This window comes from Abramis brama (assembly GCF_963993115.1).
Source record: "Abramis brama genome assembly, chromosome: 4".
NCBI classification, from domain to species: Eukaryota; Metazoa; Chordata; class Actinopteri; order Cypriniformes; family Leuciscidae; genus Abramis; species Abramis brama.
In genome coordinates, this window is record NC_139966.1 from 57,856,375 (window position 1) to 57,878,414 (window position 22,040).

General features: G+C 37.8%; 2 protein-coding genes across 4 annotated transcripts in view; one reads left to right on the top strand and one right to left on the bottom strand.

The window, feature by feature from the left end:
• rtcb (RNA 2',3'-cyclic phosphate and 5'-OH ligase) overlaps window positions 1–2,021 on the top strand; it is a 15,820-nt gene extending 13,799 nt beyond the window's left edge. The window contains exons 12-13 of one of the 2 annotated variants that reach the window (XR_014605728.1): window positions 414–607; window positions 1,895–2,021. Coding sequence is in view for 1 of the 2 variants with exons in the window: in XM_084111000.1 (XP_083967126.1) it covers window positions 414–521 (108 nt within the window). In the remaining variant the exon portion in view is untranslated. Of the gene's footprint in view, window positions 1–413; window positions 860–1,894 lie in introns of those variants that run through there. The other variant, XM_084111000.1, reaches the window with a different exon arrangement.
• Window positions 754–21,791, bottom strand: xpot (exportin, tRNA (nuclear export receptor for tRNAs)). 2 transcript variants are annotated; one of them, XM_084110998.1, is made up of 25 exons: window positions 21,691–21,791; window positions 19,888–20,038; window positions 19,120–19,202; window positions 18,897–18,953; window positions 17,836–17,905; window positions 17,520–17,738; window positions 16,414–16,598; window positions 15,344–15,512; window positions 14,223–14,456; window positions 13,109–13,147; window positions 12,958–13,020; window positions 11,942–12,066; window positions 10,804–10,948; window positions 10,452–10,571; window positions 10,202–10,296; window positions 8,460–8,529; window positions 8,137–8,375; window positions 6,787–7,072; window positions 5,866–6,055; window positions 4,762–4,878; window positions 3,937–4,052; window positions 3,810–3,857; window positions 3,651–3,719; window positions 2,319–2,375; window positions 754–2,218 (listed from the first exon to the last, which is right to left on the bottom strand). In XM_084110998.1, the coding sequence occupies exons 2-25, from the start codon at window positions 19,975–19,977 to the stop codon at window positions 2,192–2,194; spliced, it is 2,913 nt and encodes a 970-aa protein (XP_083967124.1). In that variant the 5' UTR covers window positions 19,978–20,038; window positions 21,691–21,791; the 3' UTR covers window positions 754–2,191. The 2 variants fall into 2 exon arrangements, with proteins under 2 accessions (XP_083967124.1, XP_083967125.1); XM_084110999.1 differs by having other exon boundaries at window positions 21,686–21,780.
• Between the last annotated feature and the right edge of the window lie 249 nt (window positions 21,792–22,040).

Consider the following 22,040-nt stretch of genomic DNA (forward strand, 5'->3'; position numbering starts at 1 on the left):
CTGAACTGATCCAGTAGAACAGCCGTTAAATTGGAAGTTTTATCTATTTTTTTTATTTATTTTTTAAATGGGTCATGAAATCAAATTTGCCTTTATCATTTGAAATAAGGTCTTTATACCATTAAAACATCCACATTATAAATAGCAAGTAAATTATTTCATAATGCTTCATCTGTAAATTATGCTTTTTCCAGAGGGTCAGAATGAAGATTGAAAATAACATGTTTTCTGGTGCAAAAAATGTTTAACATTAGAAGTGAATCTCAAGGAACATATTAAAATTAAAAATCCATGTCATTACCACTTTAATCAACTAATTTGTAAGCTTCCAAAAAAGCTAAAAGAAACTTGCCGTTTGAAAGCATTAAGTCTCAATGCACGCTTTTAACACGTGTTGTTGTCTTGCACATCAGGCTCCTGAATCCTACAAGAACGTCACGGATGTGGTGAACACGTGCCATGACGCCGGCATCAGTAGAAAGGCCATCAAGCTCCGGCCCATCGCTGTGATTAAAGGTTAAAACGTCGTGACGAAGGCGGAGAAAGGCCCTAAATCCTGAATGCAATCAGGATTAAAGACTGAAGATTGATTTCTGCACTTATGAAGGTGGAGTGGCTCACGTTAGCGTTAGTTTCGGTTTCGTTTAGGGTTAAAGGTAAACGGTTTTCACTTAGAGCTGATTAACGTCAAATAATTTGTGTTAAATCAGCACGTTCACGTCGGTCAGAATCAACTACAGCTGGAGATCAAACTGAGATTAGTAAATACTTTATTGGTCATGACAAAAGATCCACAAAAGGGAGTGAGAGGGGCGTGTCCCAGCATATCAAAAATAAATCAAGTTTACAGTCTACCTTTCACGTCTTTCTCTCCTCTTATTTGGCATAAACACAGTGGGCTTGACGAGCAGGACTGAGTAACAGGTGTGTGTTGGGTAAATCACAGCAAGTCTGAAGCAAAGACTCATGGGTTATGAGAGAAACAATCTTTAACAGTCAGTCTAATACATTTCAGTTTATGGGAAAGTGCCTCATCCATTTATATCGGGATACCTTTTCCCCCATCATGATTCTCAATCATTAAAGCCAGTGTGATTTAAGTTGAATCGGCCCGAACTTTCCATGTGTCCATATCTGAAGTGGGATCCAGGGATGAAAGGGTTAATACATGTGCAGTGTCTCACAAAATCAAACACAGATTGTCATTCTAACAGAAGAGATTGACGCAAATGCACGTCAGATAGACTCTATGGTGAGAGTTTACATTAACTTTCCCAACAAAATGATTCCTAGCAGCGTAACCCAACCGAGACATTCGCACTGCAGATCCAAGGATCAAACCACCTCGTGGTATTTTCACAGTCAGTAACATTACACGTATTGCATATTTCAAACGGGCTTAAACGACAGCGAATCGCAAGACTGTGACGGAGCCGATAAACATTTAGTGTTCAGTTTGTTCTGAAATGATATGCAGTTACAGTACAGCTCTGATGGGAATGCCACAGTACACGTTATTTATGGAAAACTGGGATAAATTAGCAGTTTATTAACTTAAACTAAAAAAAAATGCAAAGACCTAAAATGATTTGCCAGGTTGAGCCCACATCAAGAGCACTTCCATTTGTTAACCTCGTCACATCAAACTAAAACCTATGCTTCATTTCTGGAAGTAAAAAACAAAATTAAATTAAATCTGCCCTTCTTAAGCTGAAAGTCGAGAAAAATCCGGATTTCTCAAGCGCACACAAAAAAATAAACATTTCATTAAATTCATTCTAGTAATTTTCTGTAACATTTAAGTCATATTTCCAAACAATTAGCATTTTTTTGTTCCTGCATATTTCAATGGAAAAGCATTAAACTCGTGACTTTCCCTTGAAATTCTGTCCAGGACTGAAGCCCCGCCCACCCTCACAAACCCCACCTACTCTCCATCTCGTCCAATCGCAGACCAGTCCAGGTGGCTGAACCTCCAATGGAGAGCACAACTCTTGACTGGGCCAAGGTCAGTGTGGGGGCGTGGTCACTGTCACGTGACAGCCAATCCCTACGTGACTCCATGTCCGTGGGTGTGGTTAAGCTTCTTTAAGTGCAAAAGTAGCTCCTATGCTAAGCTCTGTCATTATGGTGGTCTGTAAGTGGCGTCGACTGCCGAGCCCCTGAAACGCTCCGCTTGACAATTCCAGTTTTAAAGTTTGGCCTGCTGGAAGAAAACCTACACACACACACACACACACAGGAAACAGCATGTTAAAACATTTAATGATCTCTGAAAACATGAATTAAGTGTTTCAACCATAAAGCCCCTGAAATACCTTCATGTAGTTCTTCAGAACCTTAACGTCCGGCTGCTGAAGCACTTGACACAGTTCCTAAGAAGAAAAAAAAGTTGAAATAAATCAGATATTTGGCCAAAATAAAAGAGGCATCATAATACTGCACTCTAAATCAGTCTTTCTTTTAGAAGGCTCGATATTTACGACTAATACCATCAAATACATATTGTTGCCAAAGTGTTAAAATCTAGATGGTCCCCCTGTTATTGAAAATCCAGTTTTTAATGTTATGTGGTGTTTTTAATATGCTTTAAGACAAACCATGTGTAAATTCATAAGTCGACACCATTGCTGAGTATTTCCTCCTTAAAACTGCAGTGAACCAAAGACAGTCTCAAAAACACGCTTTGAAATCGCTGGTGTTTCTGACGTCACAAACTACCTTGTAACCAATCAGATCAACGTGTGATCGGCAACCAGTGGATCTCTGAGCTGAGTGAGTGAGTGGAGGCGGGGCTCATTTGCATATTCATAGAACCGCGAATACTAAATAAGGCAAGGGTGTCGAGTTACATTCAAGATATTTTAAGGCATGACGAATTTCTTTTCAAGGAAAAACATTTAAATGTCATCAAAGATGAGTTTTAAGGGGTAAAATGATTGACTACAGGGGGACTTTAAGGTTTAAATAAATTTTAGAGCTCTTGATTTTACCCAGATTCCATATTTTCCATTTAATTTTTTCTGGATTCCGTTTTACTGGTTTATTTAAATTTTAATATTTAAAAAGCACGTCTAATCAATTGAATTCATTGAACTTAATTTAATAAATTGTTAAAATTACACCATTAATAGGGCCATATGAAATGTCTAATTAAATTTTCCTGGATTCATGATTTAATACAAATTTATTATCAAAAACAATGGTAATCAAATGAAGGCATAAAACATTAACAATTTAAATCAAATGAAAACTTTAAAAAGCAAACCTCTGTTGTGCAGCACTTTAACTTTTTTTTATATTTCTTAGAATAAAGATTTTATTATTTTTTAATTATATTATTACTTGGAGAGGTCAAATCTGTTTTTTTTTTAAACAATTTCTTAAAAGAAGAACTTTTATTTTTTCAGGGTTGTCGTGAAGAGCTTTGAGTTTGTGTGTGTGTGTGTGTGTGTGTGACAATAGGTTTCTCAAATGAAATGGGGAAAAGCATAACTTCCAATTTTATGACTGGATTCCACGATTTTCCAATGTCGCAAAAATCACTTCCTGAGTTCCTCACTTCCTTTACCCTTCCTGAAACCTTGGTGTTGTCATCAACTGAAGCGTAAGTAAGTCTCAGAGACACTTGAAGCGTGTCATTTCCTCACCTGTGTGATTTCAGGCGAGACCTGCAGCGACGGCAGATACTCCTGAAGAAACTGGATACACTCCGGCCCCTGTGCAAACACCAGACATCAAGCATTAAATACTGAGCAACTATAGTTATTGTTATTACTCAGCGTTGAGTTTTCCCTAAAAAAACTCACTCTTTTGAGATGAATCATTTGCAGAGTCAGTGTGCACTCCGACAGCGTCTGTAACAGAAGAGCAAATCATTACAAATCACCATTTATATTTAATACAAGCGGTTTATAAAAGCCTGGTCTGTCTTACCAGAACCGTCTGGGCATCTGAAAGGTCAAAGGTTGGTTTGAGAGGGGCCATGAAGCATGCTGGGACGATATGCTTGTAAATGAAATCTGGAAATCCCACCAAACCGTCTTTTCCACCTGAGAAAGAGAACATGTTAAAAGCATTATTTATATACTATTATAGTTATGTTAATATTTAGAATATTTAATATTTAGCTTTTATTTTTATATTTACAGTTTTCATTTTAGTCAGTTTTGTTTTTTTATTATTATTTAAGTCTCATTTATTTTAAATAGTTTTAAATTAAATGTATTTTTAGATTAATAAACTCTAATCTAAAACTTAAAATAAACTAAACGTAAATAATCATTTAAAAAAATTAGTAATTTTACTGCTTTAACTTTTATAAAAAATTTTAGTTTATCCATTTAGTATTTATATTTTATTTCAGCTTCATATCAATCAACAAAAATATTTGTAATCGTTTTAGTTAATAAACCTGGTTAAAAGTCAAGATGCAGCCTGGACCCATTCATTTTAGTTTTTTATTATATTTTTTATTAATATTTCAAATCTAATTTATATATTTTTAGTTTAATTTATTTCTCTATAATTTTTCAAGTTTATTTATTTCAAATTTTATTGCTTTTTAACAAATTAACACACTTGTATCAGTTTATTGCCAAGGCAACATTTTAAATTTGTTTAGTTGAAAATTTTCAACTAATATTTATATTTAATTTAATTTCAATTAACAGATGTTTATTTAACGATAATAACCCAGGCCTAAAGTCTCTGTTCAGATGCACATGCGTGAGCACATGAGTGCATGAGTGTTTTCCGTACCCCAGAGTTCCACCAGTCTGGACAGGATGATGAAGCATGTCTTCTGGGCAACCGGGTCTGGGAAGTCCACGGCTCCCTGGATGATGGTGAACAGCACTCGCTCGATGTTCTCAGCTCCTGCCGAACACAAGGCGTTTCAGTCAGTTCATGTTTTCAGGCACACAGCTTCGTTTGGTGTGTTTTCTGAACAGGAGTGTGTTTCCCGTACAACGCCGTAACTCTGGTTCACTACTATAGTACGATGCATCGTTGAAGAAATCAACTAGCGAGTCACGACTGTTTCCTGAAACCGTATTGTCGCAAATTGGTCGTTCAACCGCGTTGGTTAATGATGTCACGCAGGTGATGGAGTAACTACTGTTAATGAACCTGTTTGAGATCGAATTAACGCTAGATGTTTTGCTATATATTACAGACATGTCATTTTCTCAGTTATTTGCTTTCAATCATAAGCTGTGTCCCAAATGACGCACTATGCACTCAACCGTGTAGTGTATGAACTTTCAACGTTTATTTTGTCCTTCAACATCGGCGTCTGATGCCCCTCCCCCTCCACCACGTTATTAAAGCTTTGCCAGTCGAGTGCATGAAGTGTCCAACGTTCCACACTTCGTTTTTTCGGTTAAATAAGTGCATCATCTTAAAGTGCACTCTTTCTTTTTGGAATTTTCAGTGTGAACACATGCACTATTTATGCTGTAGAATAGTGCACAAGTACGCGGTTTGGGACGCACCTAAAGGCTCGTTCTTGCATACTAGAGCTCGTTCGCACATGTGCACTCTTCAAAAACGGTGCTTGACAAACTAAAAGACGTGAATGACATTTGTATGTATTCTAAATAAAACATATAGATTGCACTGAATGTTAACTTGCTTATTTTGCTCAAGATAAGGATTTATTAAGTCCACGTTATAAAAACAAGAAACTCTGCTTCTAACCACAGGTCGAGATCTGTCGCTCCAAACACACAACTCTGTTGTTTGCGAATGTTCGTTGGAACGATGGTTTCGGGTAAACACCGACTCGTTGAACTATGATAACGAATGAACTTGCGAACATGATGGTTTCGTGAAACACAGCCCAGGACGGCAGTGGCGTCTCACCCTGACTGGCCATGACCTCGTTCATGCCACTGCTAGCGATGGTCTGAATGAAACTGAAGTAGCTTCTTCTCAACATCTGCTTCTCCAGCGCAGCCGTCTGATCGTTCTCCTCCGCTGGACGAGACAACACCTCGAATATGGCCATCACCAGAGGCATGAAGATCTCCTGGAGGAAAGGAGACACCTGGTTCTGGGAGAACAAGAGAGTCCATTACAGTCATGTTATATGAAGGCACACCAGGTGAATAGGGTAAAAAAAAACAATAACTAATAGATATCACCATACTTCACCAGTTGATTGATTGCAACTTTTTTTGTATTAACAGTTTTCATGTTTAAATATGAAAATGATGCATTATCTAATTAAATATGCACTAATTTGCATAATTTTCTAAAACTCTGAACATTGAATGAAGTCAGGTTCAAAATTTTCGTTTAATTTTTTTGTATATATTAGAGTCAAAGGTTTTTACAGAGGGGATTTTGGATATCTCTATCACTCCACAAATCAGGAAGTGCTGTCAACATCCAAAAATAAATGAATTTATAACTTTTTTTTAGGAATACAATGTTGTATAAAATCAGGAAAATTAAGTGAACCTAAAGTCAGTGCATTCAGATACACATGTAGACATTACAAAATAATTTTTTAGTAAAGTTGTAGCATTTTTAGTTCGAATTGAGCATTTTTAGGTTTTTCTGTGTGTACTGAAGCAATCCATTCATTCCTATGGGGGTCAAGTTCTTTTCAAAGTCACAAAACTCCTCGAACCCATTCAATTATTTATTTTGTGTGTATTCTGGTGACAAAAGTCCTAGTGTCTTGGACCCCTCTGATGAACAATTTTTCATAAATGTAAGAGTTTCGGGTCAAAATGACCCGCGAGAGATGGTTTATTTGGATCATTCGCGCAGCCCTACCTTAAACTTGGCTGTGATCTGACTGATGAGAGGAATGAACTCCTGCAGGTCTCGAGGCTCGCAGTCCTTCAGCATGTGCTGCGACGCCGCAGGGATGAAGGGCAGCACCTCTTCCTCGAGGCAGATGATCATGCGGTGGATGAAGGAGCGAACGGCGCTGCGTAACGGACCTCGCTGGACGGGACAGCTCAGCGCCGGCAGGACCGTCTGCAGGCAGTCCAGGTAAACCTCCGAGCAGCCGCACTGCTTCACCGTCTGCTTGTTACTGAACGCCTTACTGGTGCGACTGAGGAAGAGGAGCAAATTACTGATGGGTCTTTCATGAAAGTTCTTCGTTATAAAAGTCTTTCGTTCATTGTGTCCGTCACGTGACAAATGAACAAAAGACTCGAAAGGTAAAGTCATTATGTTCCCTGTAAATAATTTGACTGCACAATGATTTCTTAATTCAGAAAATGATCAAGATTGTGTAAGTGGGCATATTCGGGCAATTTAAAGTATAACATTTAAAGCCACTTAAATTAACGAAATGACTCAAAAAAAGATTTGTTAATTTTGATGAGCGAGATCGAACAAGAGAGTCAGTAAAATGACCTGAACTTCCCATCACTACTGGAAATACTGGACAAACAATTGAAGGTCCTTGCACATTGAGTCCGAAATTCGCGTCCGAAATTCACATTAAAAAATAAATATGACCTCACGTTAAATCAATCACACTTACACTTTCGTCCGCCATAAAAAAAAAATTCAGATCGAGATCGATTTTCTGCGTTTTCCGCATCCGCAGCAAGCATTTTGAGAGGTGTTTTGACAATTCAGAGCCACCGAATGACGAATACCAAAAAAACGCATGCGAAAGTTTTTCGATCTTGTACGTCAGAATGTAGGCTCACTATTGGCCGACGCTGGTCATGTGTGTGATGCGTGTGACGTACAACCCAGAAGCGCTGCGCTGTTACACTACGTAAACTCAGAGGAACACAGAAGAAAATCAATACTTGAATAAAGTCATTATTTTTGCGCAGAAAAAGTATTCTCGTCGCTTGATAAACTTAAGGTTGAGCCACTGTAGTCACTTGGACTATTTTAAACGATGTCTTTACTAACTTTTCTGGGATGGCAGATCTCGATTACAGAGAAGCCTATGAAGGAGTGAGACAGCTCTCAGATTTCATCAAAAATATCTTAATTTGTGTTCTGAAGATGAACATAAGTCTTACGGGGTTGGAACAACATGAGGGAAAGTAATTAATGACACAATTTTCATTTTTGGGTGAACTAACCCTTTAAACCACTTTAAAAGTTTGATTTATTTTTGCAAATCAGTTCAGCTGTGTGTGTGTGTACCTGGCAAACCCCACAGCGTGACTCAGACAGTCCGCCAGCGCCACCTGTCTCTCTTCATCGCCCTCCTGTGGCAGTTTGGCGAGTAGCATCCGAAACGCCTCCATTAGCGGCGTGAGAAGGCTCCGCATCAGAGCCTGTTTGCGTTCGGCCGGACTCTCTCCGTTCACGATCAACACGCCGGCCGTCTCAAACATGAACAGCTGGTCATCGTTGCTGAGCAGCGCTGGAAACCCATTCTCCTGGAGAGACAGAGAGACAACACGTAAAGTAGACGTTTACGGCATATTTAAATGCAGCTGAATGATTTTTATAAGCTGTTTTACCGGGGGAGCGAGTTCTAACAGGTCCTGTATTCTGCTGAGTATGTCCTCGATGAACGCGTTCATGTGTTTACTGCACAAATAAACAAGAGAGAGTATTATTAGATAACGCAAACTCTGAATCAACATGCACCAATGCTACAATTTTCTATATGTCAATCATTTGTTAATAAACAGGTATTTATTACTTCAGTGAGCTCATTGTTTCAGCCTTAAATTATTACATTGTTTAAATTAATACATTTTTAGCTAACTGTGATTTGTATATGTACATTTCTGAAATACATAACTTAGATCACTCCAAATTGTAATGTTCTATAAAATTGTTCTATAAAGCTGCTTTGAAATGTGGTGTATTGTGAAAAGCGCTATACAAATAAATGTGAATTGAATATTATTAACACTGATAAAATGTATAAATGTAATGTACTGTAAAATTCTGTCAAATGTAACATTTACTAGTGATGCACCTACACGGACATTGGAGTCATTTCCATTTGTCTGCTAAAATTGAAATTGCGCAAGTATATATATATATATATATTCAAGCTTTCTTTTGCATCTTATCGTGCTTGAATGGTTTAAAAGCACTTGAATTAGAGGTCTGCTACCCGACCCGAGCCCGACGGGTCCCGAAAAATGTGCGGGTTTCGGGTCGAGTTCGGGTTAATGTTTAATGAACAGCCTCGGGTTCGGGTTTGTAACTAAGAAAAACTAAATAGGCTATATATAGTTTGCGTGCCGTGTGCTTTGCCTGCTTGCTGTGTTGTAGTGACCGGCACGCGCGAGAGAGAAAGTACATGCGTGCGCAGATGTGCAATGTACATTGGCTACACAGACACACAGGCTCTCTCTCTCAAAAAAAAAAAAAATATAATAATAATAATAATAATAATAAATATATATATATATATATATATATATATATATATATATATATATATATATATATATATAAATAAATGATATAATCAATGATATAATTATATATAAATGATATAATGATAAAATAAAACAAATAATGAAAAAAATTATATATATATAATTTTTGTATTATTTGTTTTATTTTATCATTATATCATTTATATCACAAAACTGTTTTGCGCATGTGCTACCGCTCTCGCGTGCTATTTCAGTCACAACACAGACAGCAGACGACAGCAAGCAAACCATGAGTCTGATAAAGCAAAAAAAAAATTACTGAGGGAAAACTTATGACAGTTCCAAATGATGAGAGAAACTTCAGTGCAGCTGGACTAACTTTCCATCAAACCATGGACAACTTTCCACTAAACCATCAACTGTCGACGCCGTTCTCTTCCTTCATAACTCATTGTGTAAATAGTTTTGCAACACTGCGTGAACTTTTTAAAGTTTAAAGTTCTGTTACACCTGTTCGACCACAGCAAAGTTACGTGATTGGTAAGTTTTTCTCTTACTGCTGTGCTTATAGGGCCGCTGCGGATACATGTATTTGTTTACCATTTCAAGCAATCATTAAATACAACATATTGCAAAAATGGTATTTGCTGTGAGAAACAGAGTTGACCTCGGGTTCGGGTCGTGTTCGGGCTTAACATGTAAATGTAATTGTCGGGTCGGGTTAAATGATCGCGGGTTCAATGATCGCGGGTTCAATGATCGCGGGTTCAGGCTTCAGTTTAAAGCCCGTGCAGACCTCTAACTTGAATGAATGATAGCGTGATCATATAGTGTAACGGATGCTGTGTTTGTGTGTGACTCACTGCAGGGTTTTGATGAAGCGTGAGAACAGGTAAGCCACTCGACTGCGCACCTTCGGACTGCTGTGCCTCAGACCACGCTGGTCTAAAAACGCCATCTAAACAAAACAAAAACACACGCAAGTCTCTCAAAACTCAGGTCAACCTTAATCTGCACCCCTCTCACATCTCTAAATGTGTTTAAATTATCAGTGACACATAAATCAGCCTTGTGAAAAGGAGTGTAATTGAATAACAGGCTTGAAACACTCACCAAGACACTGGGAATGTGCTGCGGCTCAACCAGGAAGAATTTATCATAGCGAACGACGGTCTCGAAGAACTCCAGAGTAACAGAGGAATGCTGATACCCGCTCACGCCACAGGAGATGAGCTACACACACACACACACACAACATCAGAGAGCTGTCATCATGATGTACACCTCACTTTGTGGCCGATTTAGTCACTCGTTCTTTCATTGAGAATGTTTACATGCACATCAATGTGGCAAAATAGAATTATTATTACTATATCTTTTCTTATATACTTTATTTCACTGTGACGTATGAATAAAACACTTATTAAACTAAAATAAACACAACAGCGAGGAATGCTGGTCTCACCGTCCTCATCATGGCCTGCAGCGTGCTGGTTTTAGCAGTGTCTCCGGAGAAATGCGCTCCATGAGACGCGGGAAGAGCTTCACCCAGCATATACAGCAGTCTGATGGCCACCTCCACCTCCATGAACTGCACCGTCTGCCAGTTCCTAAACACACACACACACACACCAATGAACCAAAGTCAGGTGATGTCTTTAGATGGGCTTTTAAAGAGCAACTATTCTGCTTTTTTTCCATCTTTCGTTAGTGTGTAATGTTGCTGTTTGAGCATGAAAAAGATCATAGTTATTCTCTATATCAGTGTTTCTGAACTCCTGAAACGCCTCCTAGTCCTGAGTTTCTTCCGGGAACGAACACGTCACAATATTCCTCATTACAATAATTCATGCGCAGAATAAAGGGGCGGGGCCTGGATGAGTTAGTTAGTAGTGTGTTAAACTGATGGTTATGGTAAGGGGCGGGACATTTCCCAAACACACTCGAAGCACTCGACCAATCACAACACACTGCTCCAGCCGACCAATCAGAGCACAGTGTGCTTTTCAGAAGGAGGGGCTTCATAGAGACAGGAACTGAACAGAGCGTTACAAGCCGCATTTCCATTACCCTTCAAATTGCGCAAATTGAATTATGCGAATTGAAAATACGCCCAATGGAAACACGTCAATTTCGCAAAAACTCCCATTTATCGCAAACAAGTTTTTCCGCTCGCATGAGGACGTTTTTCAGGCAATTCGAAAAAGAAATATTTCGCAAAACTGCAATGGAACAGTTTTTGCGCATTTACAGGTCACCTGACGTAGACGACGCGGTGTGATTGGACAGAATACGAGACTTGAGTTCTTTATTAAATTCATATAAGACAAAGGAATTACAGGAATAATGGATTCTAAACCTCAAATAAATGCCACAATAATAGATCCTCTTTAAATGTAGGATTTATTGAAGGTCATATGAGTGCAATGCTGTGATGTCATAATAAAGACTTCAGAACAACCTGTTTTGCAGGTTCTTAGAGTCGAGGAAGCGGTGTGCTGGAAATTAGAGCATGTCTATGTAGTGCATTAAACAAAAGAACAAGGAAAATCCAGTTTTCTCTGATTTTAGATATCAGTGTGTTGTGCAGGTTCATGTCTCACTGCATGGTGGCGTTGAAGACTCTGTGCACAGACTCCAGCAGGAGCTCAGGAGAGACTTGGGCCAATCGATCCAGCAACATCTTCAGCTGTTTCCTGTATTCGACAAACATGGCCTCATCCTCGCCCTGAGAGAAGCAAACCTATATTTATATACAGACAACAATTTATATAATTGGGCTGCAAGATGTTTCTAAATAAACCCGAGATTGCAATATGGCTCAGTAGGGCTGTCGAAATGGCCAGAAAGCTAAATTCAAATTTCTTTCTTAAATATTGGCAAAATTCTAATTATATTCGAATTATAAAGGCAATACTTAATGTTACAGGGAAAAAAGTACTGTATTGACTTGCATCTTTATTGAAATGAAATGACATTCACTTTTTAGAGTGCATTCACTTTTGAAACAATTGTTCTTAAATAAAATATAATGTCCTTAATGTGCATGCAAGGAAAATTAGGTTACAATAGACCAGGGGTGCTCAATCCTGCTCCTGCCGATCGACTGTCCTGCACAGTTCATCTCCAACCCTAATCAAACACACCTGAAGCAACCAGTTAACCATCTTCAGGATCACTTAAATTAAAGGCAGGTGTGTTTGATTAGGGTTGGAGATGAACTGTGTAGGACAGTCGATCGGCAGGAGCAGGGTTGGGCACCCCTGCAATAGACCATAAAACTGTGTAAGTGCATCAGTAACCTGAGCAGGGTATAAAATCTGATAAAAACTGGATAAGCTAACAAAACCGCTTCAGTTACGCCGTCATCATGTCTCGCACGCCTCTTGACACCAAAAATTGAATGCACGGTTTTTGCATTCAAATGTGCATGTTTTTTTTTTTTTATTCAACGAATATTCGAAATTCAAATTTTTATTTGACAGCCCTATGGCTTAGTGTGATTATCAAACATGGGAACGCAACACTCGCCATTGTGAACACTGTGTTGTCACGACAAACACTGTACATGTATATTGCCAAAGCACGCTAAGAACAGATCAGACTTTTCCACACTGACCTCATTCTCGAAGTTATACTCGTCATCGTACTTGAGTTTGTTCATCACAGCCAGCATGATCGCCTGTTAGCAAGACAACAACGATCATAAACGACAGCACTAATCAACGCTAATCAACACTAACGCATATGAGCCTGTGATGCTGCCGTACCTCCACGTTGCTCTTCTGCTGCTCACTGAGAGCTGGGAGCTGGAAAACACAAACACACAAAGTTAAACATGAGGTTCATGTGTAGATAGGGCTGGGGAAAAAAATAGATTTTTCAGTTAATCGTTTTTTTAAATGTGGTCGATTCAAAATCGATTCTTAAAGGCCACAAATTCATATTTTCCCATATTTATTTATCCATCACCCAGAAACCAGTGTTAGTTTTCCTCCACTGTTCACAGGATTGCAGCCTCCATGTTACAGTAATGCTGGGAGATTTTATGTGTGTTATGTGTGTCTAATCTTAAACATAAAATAACCTGATCCTGTTTAATCAAGGCGTGCGACGGTTCTGACTTGTCCAATTTTCATCTTGCATCAAAATCCTGTCTATTCATTGTATGCATTTGAAATATAGAGTTGGGTTTTGTTTTAATGTACCCAAGTGTACCTATAATAAAAAGAGTTTAATATACAGGTTTGTGGCTCTTAATTTCTTTTTATTAATAAACCATTTGTAAACTTATGTTCACTGTTCTTTTTTATAAATATAGGATTTGTATTAAATCTATATTCATTGAGACGAATCGAGAATCGAGAATCAAAATCAAATTAAGAAACCGAAATCAAATCGATACCCAGCCCTAGTGTAGATCATCTTATAATGTGACCCTGGACGACAAAACCAGTCACATGGGTCAATTTTTTTTAATTTGAGATTTATACATCACCTGAAAGCTGAATAAATAAGCTTTCCATTGATGTATGGTTTGTTAGGATAGGACAATATTTGGTCGAGATACAACTATTAGAAGGGTGCACAAACAAATCGAAACATTGAGAAAATCTCCTTTAAAGTTGTTCATTTATGTTGGCGATTGTGCTGCATTCACTCAAAGAAATAAATGTTTTATATATTTACGGTAGGAAATATACAAAATATCTTCATGGAACATGATCTTTACTGAATATCCTAATGATTTTTGGCATAAAAGAGAAATCGATAATTTTGACCCGAACAATGTATTGTTGGCTATTGCCACAAATATACCCGTGCAACTCGAGACTGGGTTTGTGATTCAGGGTCACATATTGTCTCATAATCACGTCTGCGCACCTGTTTGAGCACATGCAGGTAGTCGTAACAGAAGCCCACGATGTTGGCTGAGATATCGTCATCTTCATGAATTAGCAGCTGTAGCATCAGGGGAACCTTTGACTCCACGGCGTGCAGTGTTTCCGCAGAAACCTTCAAATCCGTCTTACTGAGTTTAGTCCAGCTTAGCACCAGAGACTGACCCATCCCGTTCACCAGCCGAGAAAACTTGGCCAGAAAATCCACATCCTCCTCCTGAGAGACACGACGTACACACAGATGACAAAACAAAGATGATGAATTACAGCAATTCTTGAATCAGTCTGAAGCATATGCAACCTTATATATACTGAATATATAACGATTAGTGCGAGTGTCTAACCATGCAGGGTGCAATTTATTTAAATAAATATATGCGCTGTCGGTTTCAGAGTGAAGCGTGGCACTAAAATAAAACAAAAGCTTGAAAGTTTAACATCTGAAAATGAAGAAATTAAGGTGTAGATTTATAGTCCTATAAAATTATTTATATTAAATAGTTTATTTTACAGTACAATAGTATTACAATACATTTTATTTGTAATGCACTTTTTTTACAAAGTAAAAAACAACAAAAAACAAATTCAGTATCAATATAAAATTATTATTTTTATTGTAAACAAAATAAGAAATATATTGTAATAATGGTAACACTTTACATTAAGTTCCCAGTTAATTAATGCATTAACTAGCAATAAGCAATACATTTGGTACAGTATTTAATCATATTTATTAATGCAAGTTAATAAAAATTCAGATCCATTAAATATTAACTATATTTCTTTATTTAATAATATATTTGTACATGATGAAATCAACATCAACTAAGATTAATAAATGCTTTAGAAGTATTTTTCATTGCTTATTGTAAAGTGTTACCATAATATTATTGTAATGTAGAATAAAAAAATTATTTAATAAAAATAATTGTATTACAGAAAAACAAAATATATGTTTTTGCCAATATCGTTCAGCCCTACCGAGAAACACCGTTTCCAGTTTACTCTCTGACAGCAACATTACAACCGAAGATATGTAATGTTTTTGAGACTTAAATCAGTTGCTCGTGACAACATGGTTGTATTGCTGATGTATTTGCACACCTGTTCCACATTGAAGAACCCTGCGGACTGCAGCACCTGACACAGAGACTCCACCAGTTTGGTTTTGTCGACAGGATCCATGCCCTTATTGATGATCTCAAACAGACAATCGCACGCCTCCTCCCGCAGCTCCTCCATGGACATGTGGCTGAGCAACAGATTCACAAACCTACAAACACACACACAAACACAGCTCTCATATAAACAGACAAGTAGCTGCATTTTCATCAAAAAGAAGGTCATTAGAGCCAATATATTTGAGTGAGATACACATGTATTAGTGGTCGACGGATGTATCAGCCTTTATGTACAGTTTTTAAAGTCATCCTGTGGTGAAAATCAAGCTTTTAATGTTGTTTATGTGTCTATGTGGTGTTTTTAATGTGCTTTAAGACAAAGCATGTGTAAATTCATAAGTCGACACCATTGCTGAGTATTTCCTCCTTAAAACTGCAGTGAACCAAAGACAGTCTCAAAAACACGCTTTGAAATCGCTGGTGTTTCTGACGTCACAAACTACCTTGTAACCAATCAGATCAACGTGTGATCGTCAACCAGTGGATCTCTGAGCTGAGTGAGTGAGTGGAGGCGGGGCTCATTTGCATATTCATAGAACCACATATACTAAATAAGGCAAGGGTGTCAAGTTACATTCGAGATATTTTAAGGCAAGAAGAATTTTTTTTAAGTAAAAAAACATTTAAATATGTCATTTTGGTGATCAAAGATGAGTTTTAAGTGGCAAAACTGACTACAGGGGACTTTAAATATCACCATAGGCCAATAAGTTATTCTGTTTGGCCAATGTGTCTAAAGTGGGACTTTCATTTTTGACAGCTCAGCTGCCAAAATACTGATTGGTCAACATTCCGAGGTGCATTATTCTACAACAACAACTGTCGTCAATAGCAACCCTCAATATAACACACCACCCAGTCTGCACTTCTTTCATGTCTCTCTTTACTTTACATACCAGCCACCATACTCTACAATATCTGTCTTTTCATCAAAATATCATCCAAAAATCAATATGGGTCAATATGTATGAGGTTCATCAGAGCTGCTGTGACCTGTCGTTGGCGATGAGGTTGAGGTCGATCCAGGACACGTACGCGCCCACCACCTCCAGACACTGGCAGGTCAGCTCGCTGTGTGTGTGCTGGTACGTCTGAAGGATCTGGAACCAGGACTCCACCAGCGCCGGGATGCACTGCTCGCGCATGCCGTCTTTAATCAGAGTATTTCTGCGAGTCTCCTGGGATAGAGAGAGAGAGAGAGAGAGAGAGATTTTTTTTAATGGCATGAATGAATGTGTGAATGAATGGTGCAGACGCGTGGTTTCATTTACCACACACACACACACGTGACGCTCGTTGTGTTTTTAGCCTTTTCCGCCTCACTATATGGACATGAATGCATGAACTTCATCTCCAGAGCCGCTCTGACAGTCACTTCATCAGCATTTTACCGTTTCACTTGAGAAAAACTATCGTTTGTCATAAAACACACAGGAACTCAAAGGTCTTTATGGCAACCCGTCAAAATAAAAGTCCGGTTTAACTTGACAGAAATATATACCGTAGTACAGTAGACTTTAGATACATCTCAATGTAATAATTATACTAAACACTTAATAATAATAAATTATCATCAAAACTTTAATTGAAGGAATGATCAATTTTTCTTTCATGTCTTAATTTTAACAGTAAAGCTCATTGCGCAGCATGTTGTTTGACAAAAAAAAAAAAAAGTTTAATTTCATATTATTAAAAGATTATGATTTAATTAAATTAAAAATGTATGTTTTATGTCTTAATTTTATTACCAGAAAATATACAACATATAAATGTGGATTTTTTTTTAAAATAAATTAAAATTAAAAACAAAACATATTAAAATTGTTGTTTTTATGAATTTAACTAATTAGACATGCTTTTTGATTACTTAAATTGAATTGAATTAAGTCCAAAAAACTGAGAACACAGAATTTGGTCAAAATAAAACGGAATTTGAGAAAGAAAAAAAACCTTTTTTTAATTTAACCATTATGGTTATGGTTAATGGAGTCCCCAGAAACTGAATCCAGAAAAATTTCAATGGAAAAAATGAATTTGGAAAAAAATAAAAGTGATTTCATAAGGCCCTAAGAATGCAAAGTTGTTTGGGCCTGTTTTACCTCCGGGCTGTGCAGGATGTCCCGGTCGACCACCTCAGCATCGATGGCCATCAGCATCCGCAGATAAATGTCCACACCATTCGGATTCAGTCCCACCAGAGCGAGGATGTCAAAGAAGAACTTGGGCCAGAATGTCAGATACTCCTTCACAAACGTCAGGGCCAAAACCTGCGCCGCCTTATTCCTGATGAAGGGCTTCTCCGGATGCAAGTTCATCAGCTGGACGAAAGCACCAACACGCAGAGATGGAATCATATTTCAATGATTACGCATTCATACACGCATGAATATCAATCAAAAGGCCAACAGCACTAACCTGAGCCTGCAACCACTTCATCAGGGTCTCTCGGATCAGCTGCTGTTGAGCCGCGGAGAGCGACCCGTGTCTGCAAAAAAAACAGCGTTTAACCCCATGCATTGATATTTTGTGTACTTTTTAATGATAGAAGCCATGTGTAGGAGAATAGATCATAAACTGAAATAAGTTGAAGCACTAAAATTATTACCTGGAGATAAATTAAAACAAAAATAAAAAATAAATGAAACCTAAAAGCAATATTTAAAAAAAATACAATAAAATGACAAAAGCACAATGAAATTACTAAAATATTAAACCATTAAAATTAACATGAAAACAAAAATATAAATATATAAGCTAATTCAAAATATTAATAAAACTCAAATAAAAAAATAGAATAGCACTGACCAGAACTAAAAGGACCAGGTCTAGGCTAATTGTTTGCTTGCTAAGTGCTAAATTTGTTATGTAATGTTTAGTAAGTGACCGACACAATCTCCCTCCAAATATGCATTATTCTTAAACAGTGGCAAACCAATATTTATGTGTTACGGGTCTAAAGTTGGCATAAATGAATGCATGTTATAATCAACATGAATCTTGATTTGTTGAATACTGTGCAGTTGTGCTGTTGATGACGTCAATTTTAGTTTTTATATTCTTATATTATTGTGCTGCTGTTAAGTGTGAATTTAATAAAGACTATCTAATCTAATCTAAATGATTTATCCATGTATATATTTTTTAAATGTTTGACCTGGGAATGTTTAATCAAAATGTCAGCGAAAACAACGAAGACTGATGACATATGCATATGCAATCATTCAGTCCGCTTAAACTTCGCCCCTGCCAGCTCAAGCTCATTTGCATACACTTTTGAGTGCCACGCCCACATCTCAACATCCAATCAACAACCGATACATAGAAGCAAAACCCCACCCTATATTTGTTCTCAATCCAGAAGATCTGTCGCTACTTCTGTTTCAGTGTGACTTTAATGTACCACCACACTATGAATACAATTAAACATTTTCTAACACAAATATTAAAGCAAAAACATGCAAAAGATTCAGTGATACCTGAATTTGATCTGGTGCTCCAAGACTTGAAAGCAGAAGAACTTCACATGATCATCACTGGCAAAAGAACACACTCACATTAAATTATTCAATATCATTAAATGAAGAATATCAGTACGTTCCTCTACTAGGCTACATTACGGCATTAATACCATATATTACAGCAGGCTTTGCTACGACATTTCTTGCATCCCTGCATTAGGCTCAGCAGTGTGATGCTCACCTGTAAACCCCTTTAACCAGGGCTTCAGCACACACCCCCCATCCATCCCGAGACTCTTTCAACTGCTCAAAATATGCCAGCGCCTGAAAGCACAGAAAACATGAGTGTTTTTCTTACTCAATGATGCACTGCACTCATTTGCAAATTCCAAAGTTGGTTATGCAATACATGTAAACAGAAACACAGTGTGTAAATGAATGAATTTAAGAGCACCTGTTATGCTTTTTCCCCTATGTTCATCTTTCTTTAGTGTGTAATGTTGCTGTTTGAGTATGAAAAAGCTCTGCAAAGCTCCAGTTATTCTCTATATCAGTGTCAGTGTTTCTGAACTCCCTGAAACGCCTCCATTGTAGTCTTGAGTTTCTTCCGGGAACGAACACGTCACAATATTCCTCATTTAAATAATTCATATGCAGAATAAAGGGGCGGGGCCTGGTTGAGTTAGTTAGTAGTGTGTTAAACTGGCGGTTATGGTAAGGGAAGGGACATTTCCCAAACACACTAAGCGCTCGACCAATCACAACACACTGCTCCAGCCGACCAATCAGAGCACAGTGTGCTTTTCAGAAGGAGGGGCTTCATAGAGACAGGAACTAAACAGAGCGTTACTGACAGACTGGGAAGAGAGGAGCCGCAACAATGGAGAATATGAGGAAAATAATGAACATTCAAGCAGGAAAACCTGTTCTAGTAGAGCCTGAAACAACATCAAGGCATAATAGACCCTCTTTAAGTGTATATACGTTTACTGTAGTGTTTTGCTCTCACCCTCTGCCTGTAACAGGCATCAGCGTTGGGGTTCAGTCCCATGAGGGCCTGCTCGTCCATGATGGCAGGTAACGCCGACTCGCAGGCCATATGTGGGTTAGCTGCTGTCCTTGATCAGTTTATTCCCAATCTCCGCACAGGACACACACATCTGAGTGAGAGACACACACAAACATGAGTCAGACTGGAATATCTTAGCGTACACACAATACAAACACCATAATATAAAGTCAGATCTTAGGCAAAGCAGTGGTTGATGATATACTGATGATATAACCAGAGAGCAGGGTGACCAATGACTGATACAATATAACACTCTTGATATACAATATTTACTCAATCAACCAAAGAAAAGAAAAAGAAGAAGTGTACATTACACAGGGAGCAAGTTAACAATTCTGCTAATCAAGCAAGTGAACAGTTTGAGACCACAGAGAGACACTGATTTTGATCAAAAAAGAATTAATCTACCAATATATCAGTCTATCGCTAAAAACACACTGGAAAATAGTTTTGCAGCCTGTGTAGTTTACTTAATTAAAATGAGCTAAAGCAACATACACAACTGCAGTACATTTAACCACAACTTAATTTCACTGTGTTCAGTCCACTTAAATATGTTGACCTGAAGTTCACTTCTTTTACTCATTTGAGTTGAGACTACATGAATCATTGCATTAACTGAAACGGCATTGGTGGATTTTTGATGCTAAATTAATGATTAATCAAATGAATGATGTATGTGCTTATTCGCTTTGTTCATTTTACTTCGTTAAGTGGATTATGTACTAAATTCTATGTGTGAGGCTTACTAAATCAGAGCTTAAAACTGTATGCATTTTACTTTTTAATGTGATCTTATACCATAGTAATTACATGGTAACTTGATTGAAAGAATAATAAAAGTTTAATGAGATGAACATGACCATTTCAGGTCACACATTCATAAGAATGTCAGTTTGACAAAATTAGATAATATTAATATGATCTTTAACAAAGAGCTATTTGATTATGCAATTCAACGTCAATATTTACTGAAGATCATTAATGACCTCACCAGAGCAATAACAACAGATCAATTACCAAAAACACACACACGCTGAATCAGCGCTTTCCCTTTCATTCTTTCTTTCACTGTGTGTAGTTCAAGAAATGTAATTGTACGTTATGATTTCAGGACGTAGTACCAAGGTATTCTGACATATATACCATGGTATTTCCATGGTATTGTTAGAATTTAACTTATATGGTAATCCATTACCTGACAGCACCTCTGTAACTACTTTTTCTGATGCAACACGGGCCCAATAGTGAGTTTAACCAAAGCCATATGATCCACTAACCCAAAGCACTATTCGATTTTCACCATACAATTAGATTTACCTCAGATATTGATATTTGTTATTATTATTATTCTTGTATCATCAAAATAACAGCCTAATTTCTGCGCGCTCGCGCTGCTAACCGACAAGCGTGTGGTCACGCGCGTGCCGAATCTCAGCGAACGTGGCGTGACAAGACTGAGAAAACACGTCGAAATAACGACAAACCTCCGTTCTACAACAAAACGGACTCACATGTGTGGTGTTAAATCACACGCGCGCGTAGTTTAATGAGTTATCGGCTTAATTGGTGGTGGATAAGAGTTGTTGTGAATGTGATGATGACAGACGGCTCGCGCAGCAGCACCACCATCCGCGCGCGCTGTCAGACAAAAGACTCGCGCGTAACTTTCATCTAAATGAATAAAACATGCCGTGACCGTGTAAATGTACGGATATGGTTGAGGTTACCGCACCTTACCATGAACTTTACCGCTCCATCATCATCCGCCCTGCTCAAGTGACTCAGTGCGCATGCTATAGAATCAACAGCGGCGTGTCGGGCCGACCGGATGTGACGGGGACAAGAACAGGAAGAACTTCAGGACATAGACGCGTGCACGCGCACACACGTGTGTAAATGAGGATATGTAATTTTTTTTATAAAGATTTATATAACGAATTAACAGTAAAAGAAAACGTTTTGTAATATACATATGATTAAAATAAGTACAAATTATATTCAATTACATTAAATCTTTTTATATTAAAACCAACAAATAAATATATAAATTGGGTCTAACATATATAAACAACTATATAGATGCCTTT

Excerpts from the sequence above, each read along its gene's own strand:
- xpot (XM_084110998.1), bottom strand. The coding sequence starts at position 19,977 with ATGGCCTGCGAGTCGGCGTTACCTGCCATCATGGACGAGCAGGCCCTC. Across the intron at positions 18,954-19,119 it reads CTGGTTAAAGGGGTTTACAG|TGATGATCATGTGAAGTTCT; the intron begins GTGAGCATCACA and ends TTCTTTTGCCAG. Across the intron at positions 6,056-6,786 it reads AGATCACAGCCAAGTTTAAG|AACCAGGTGTCTCCTTTCCT; the intron begins GTAGGGCTGCGC and ends TTGTTCTCCCAG.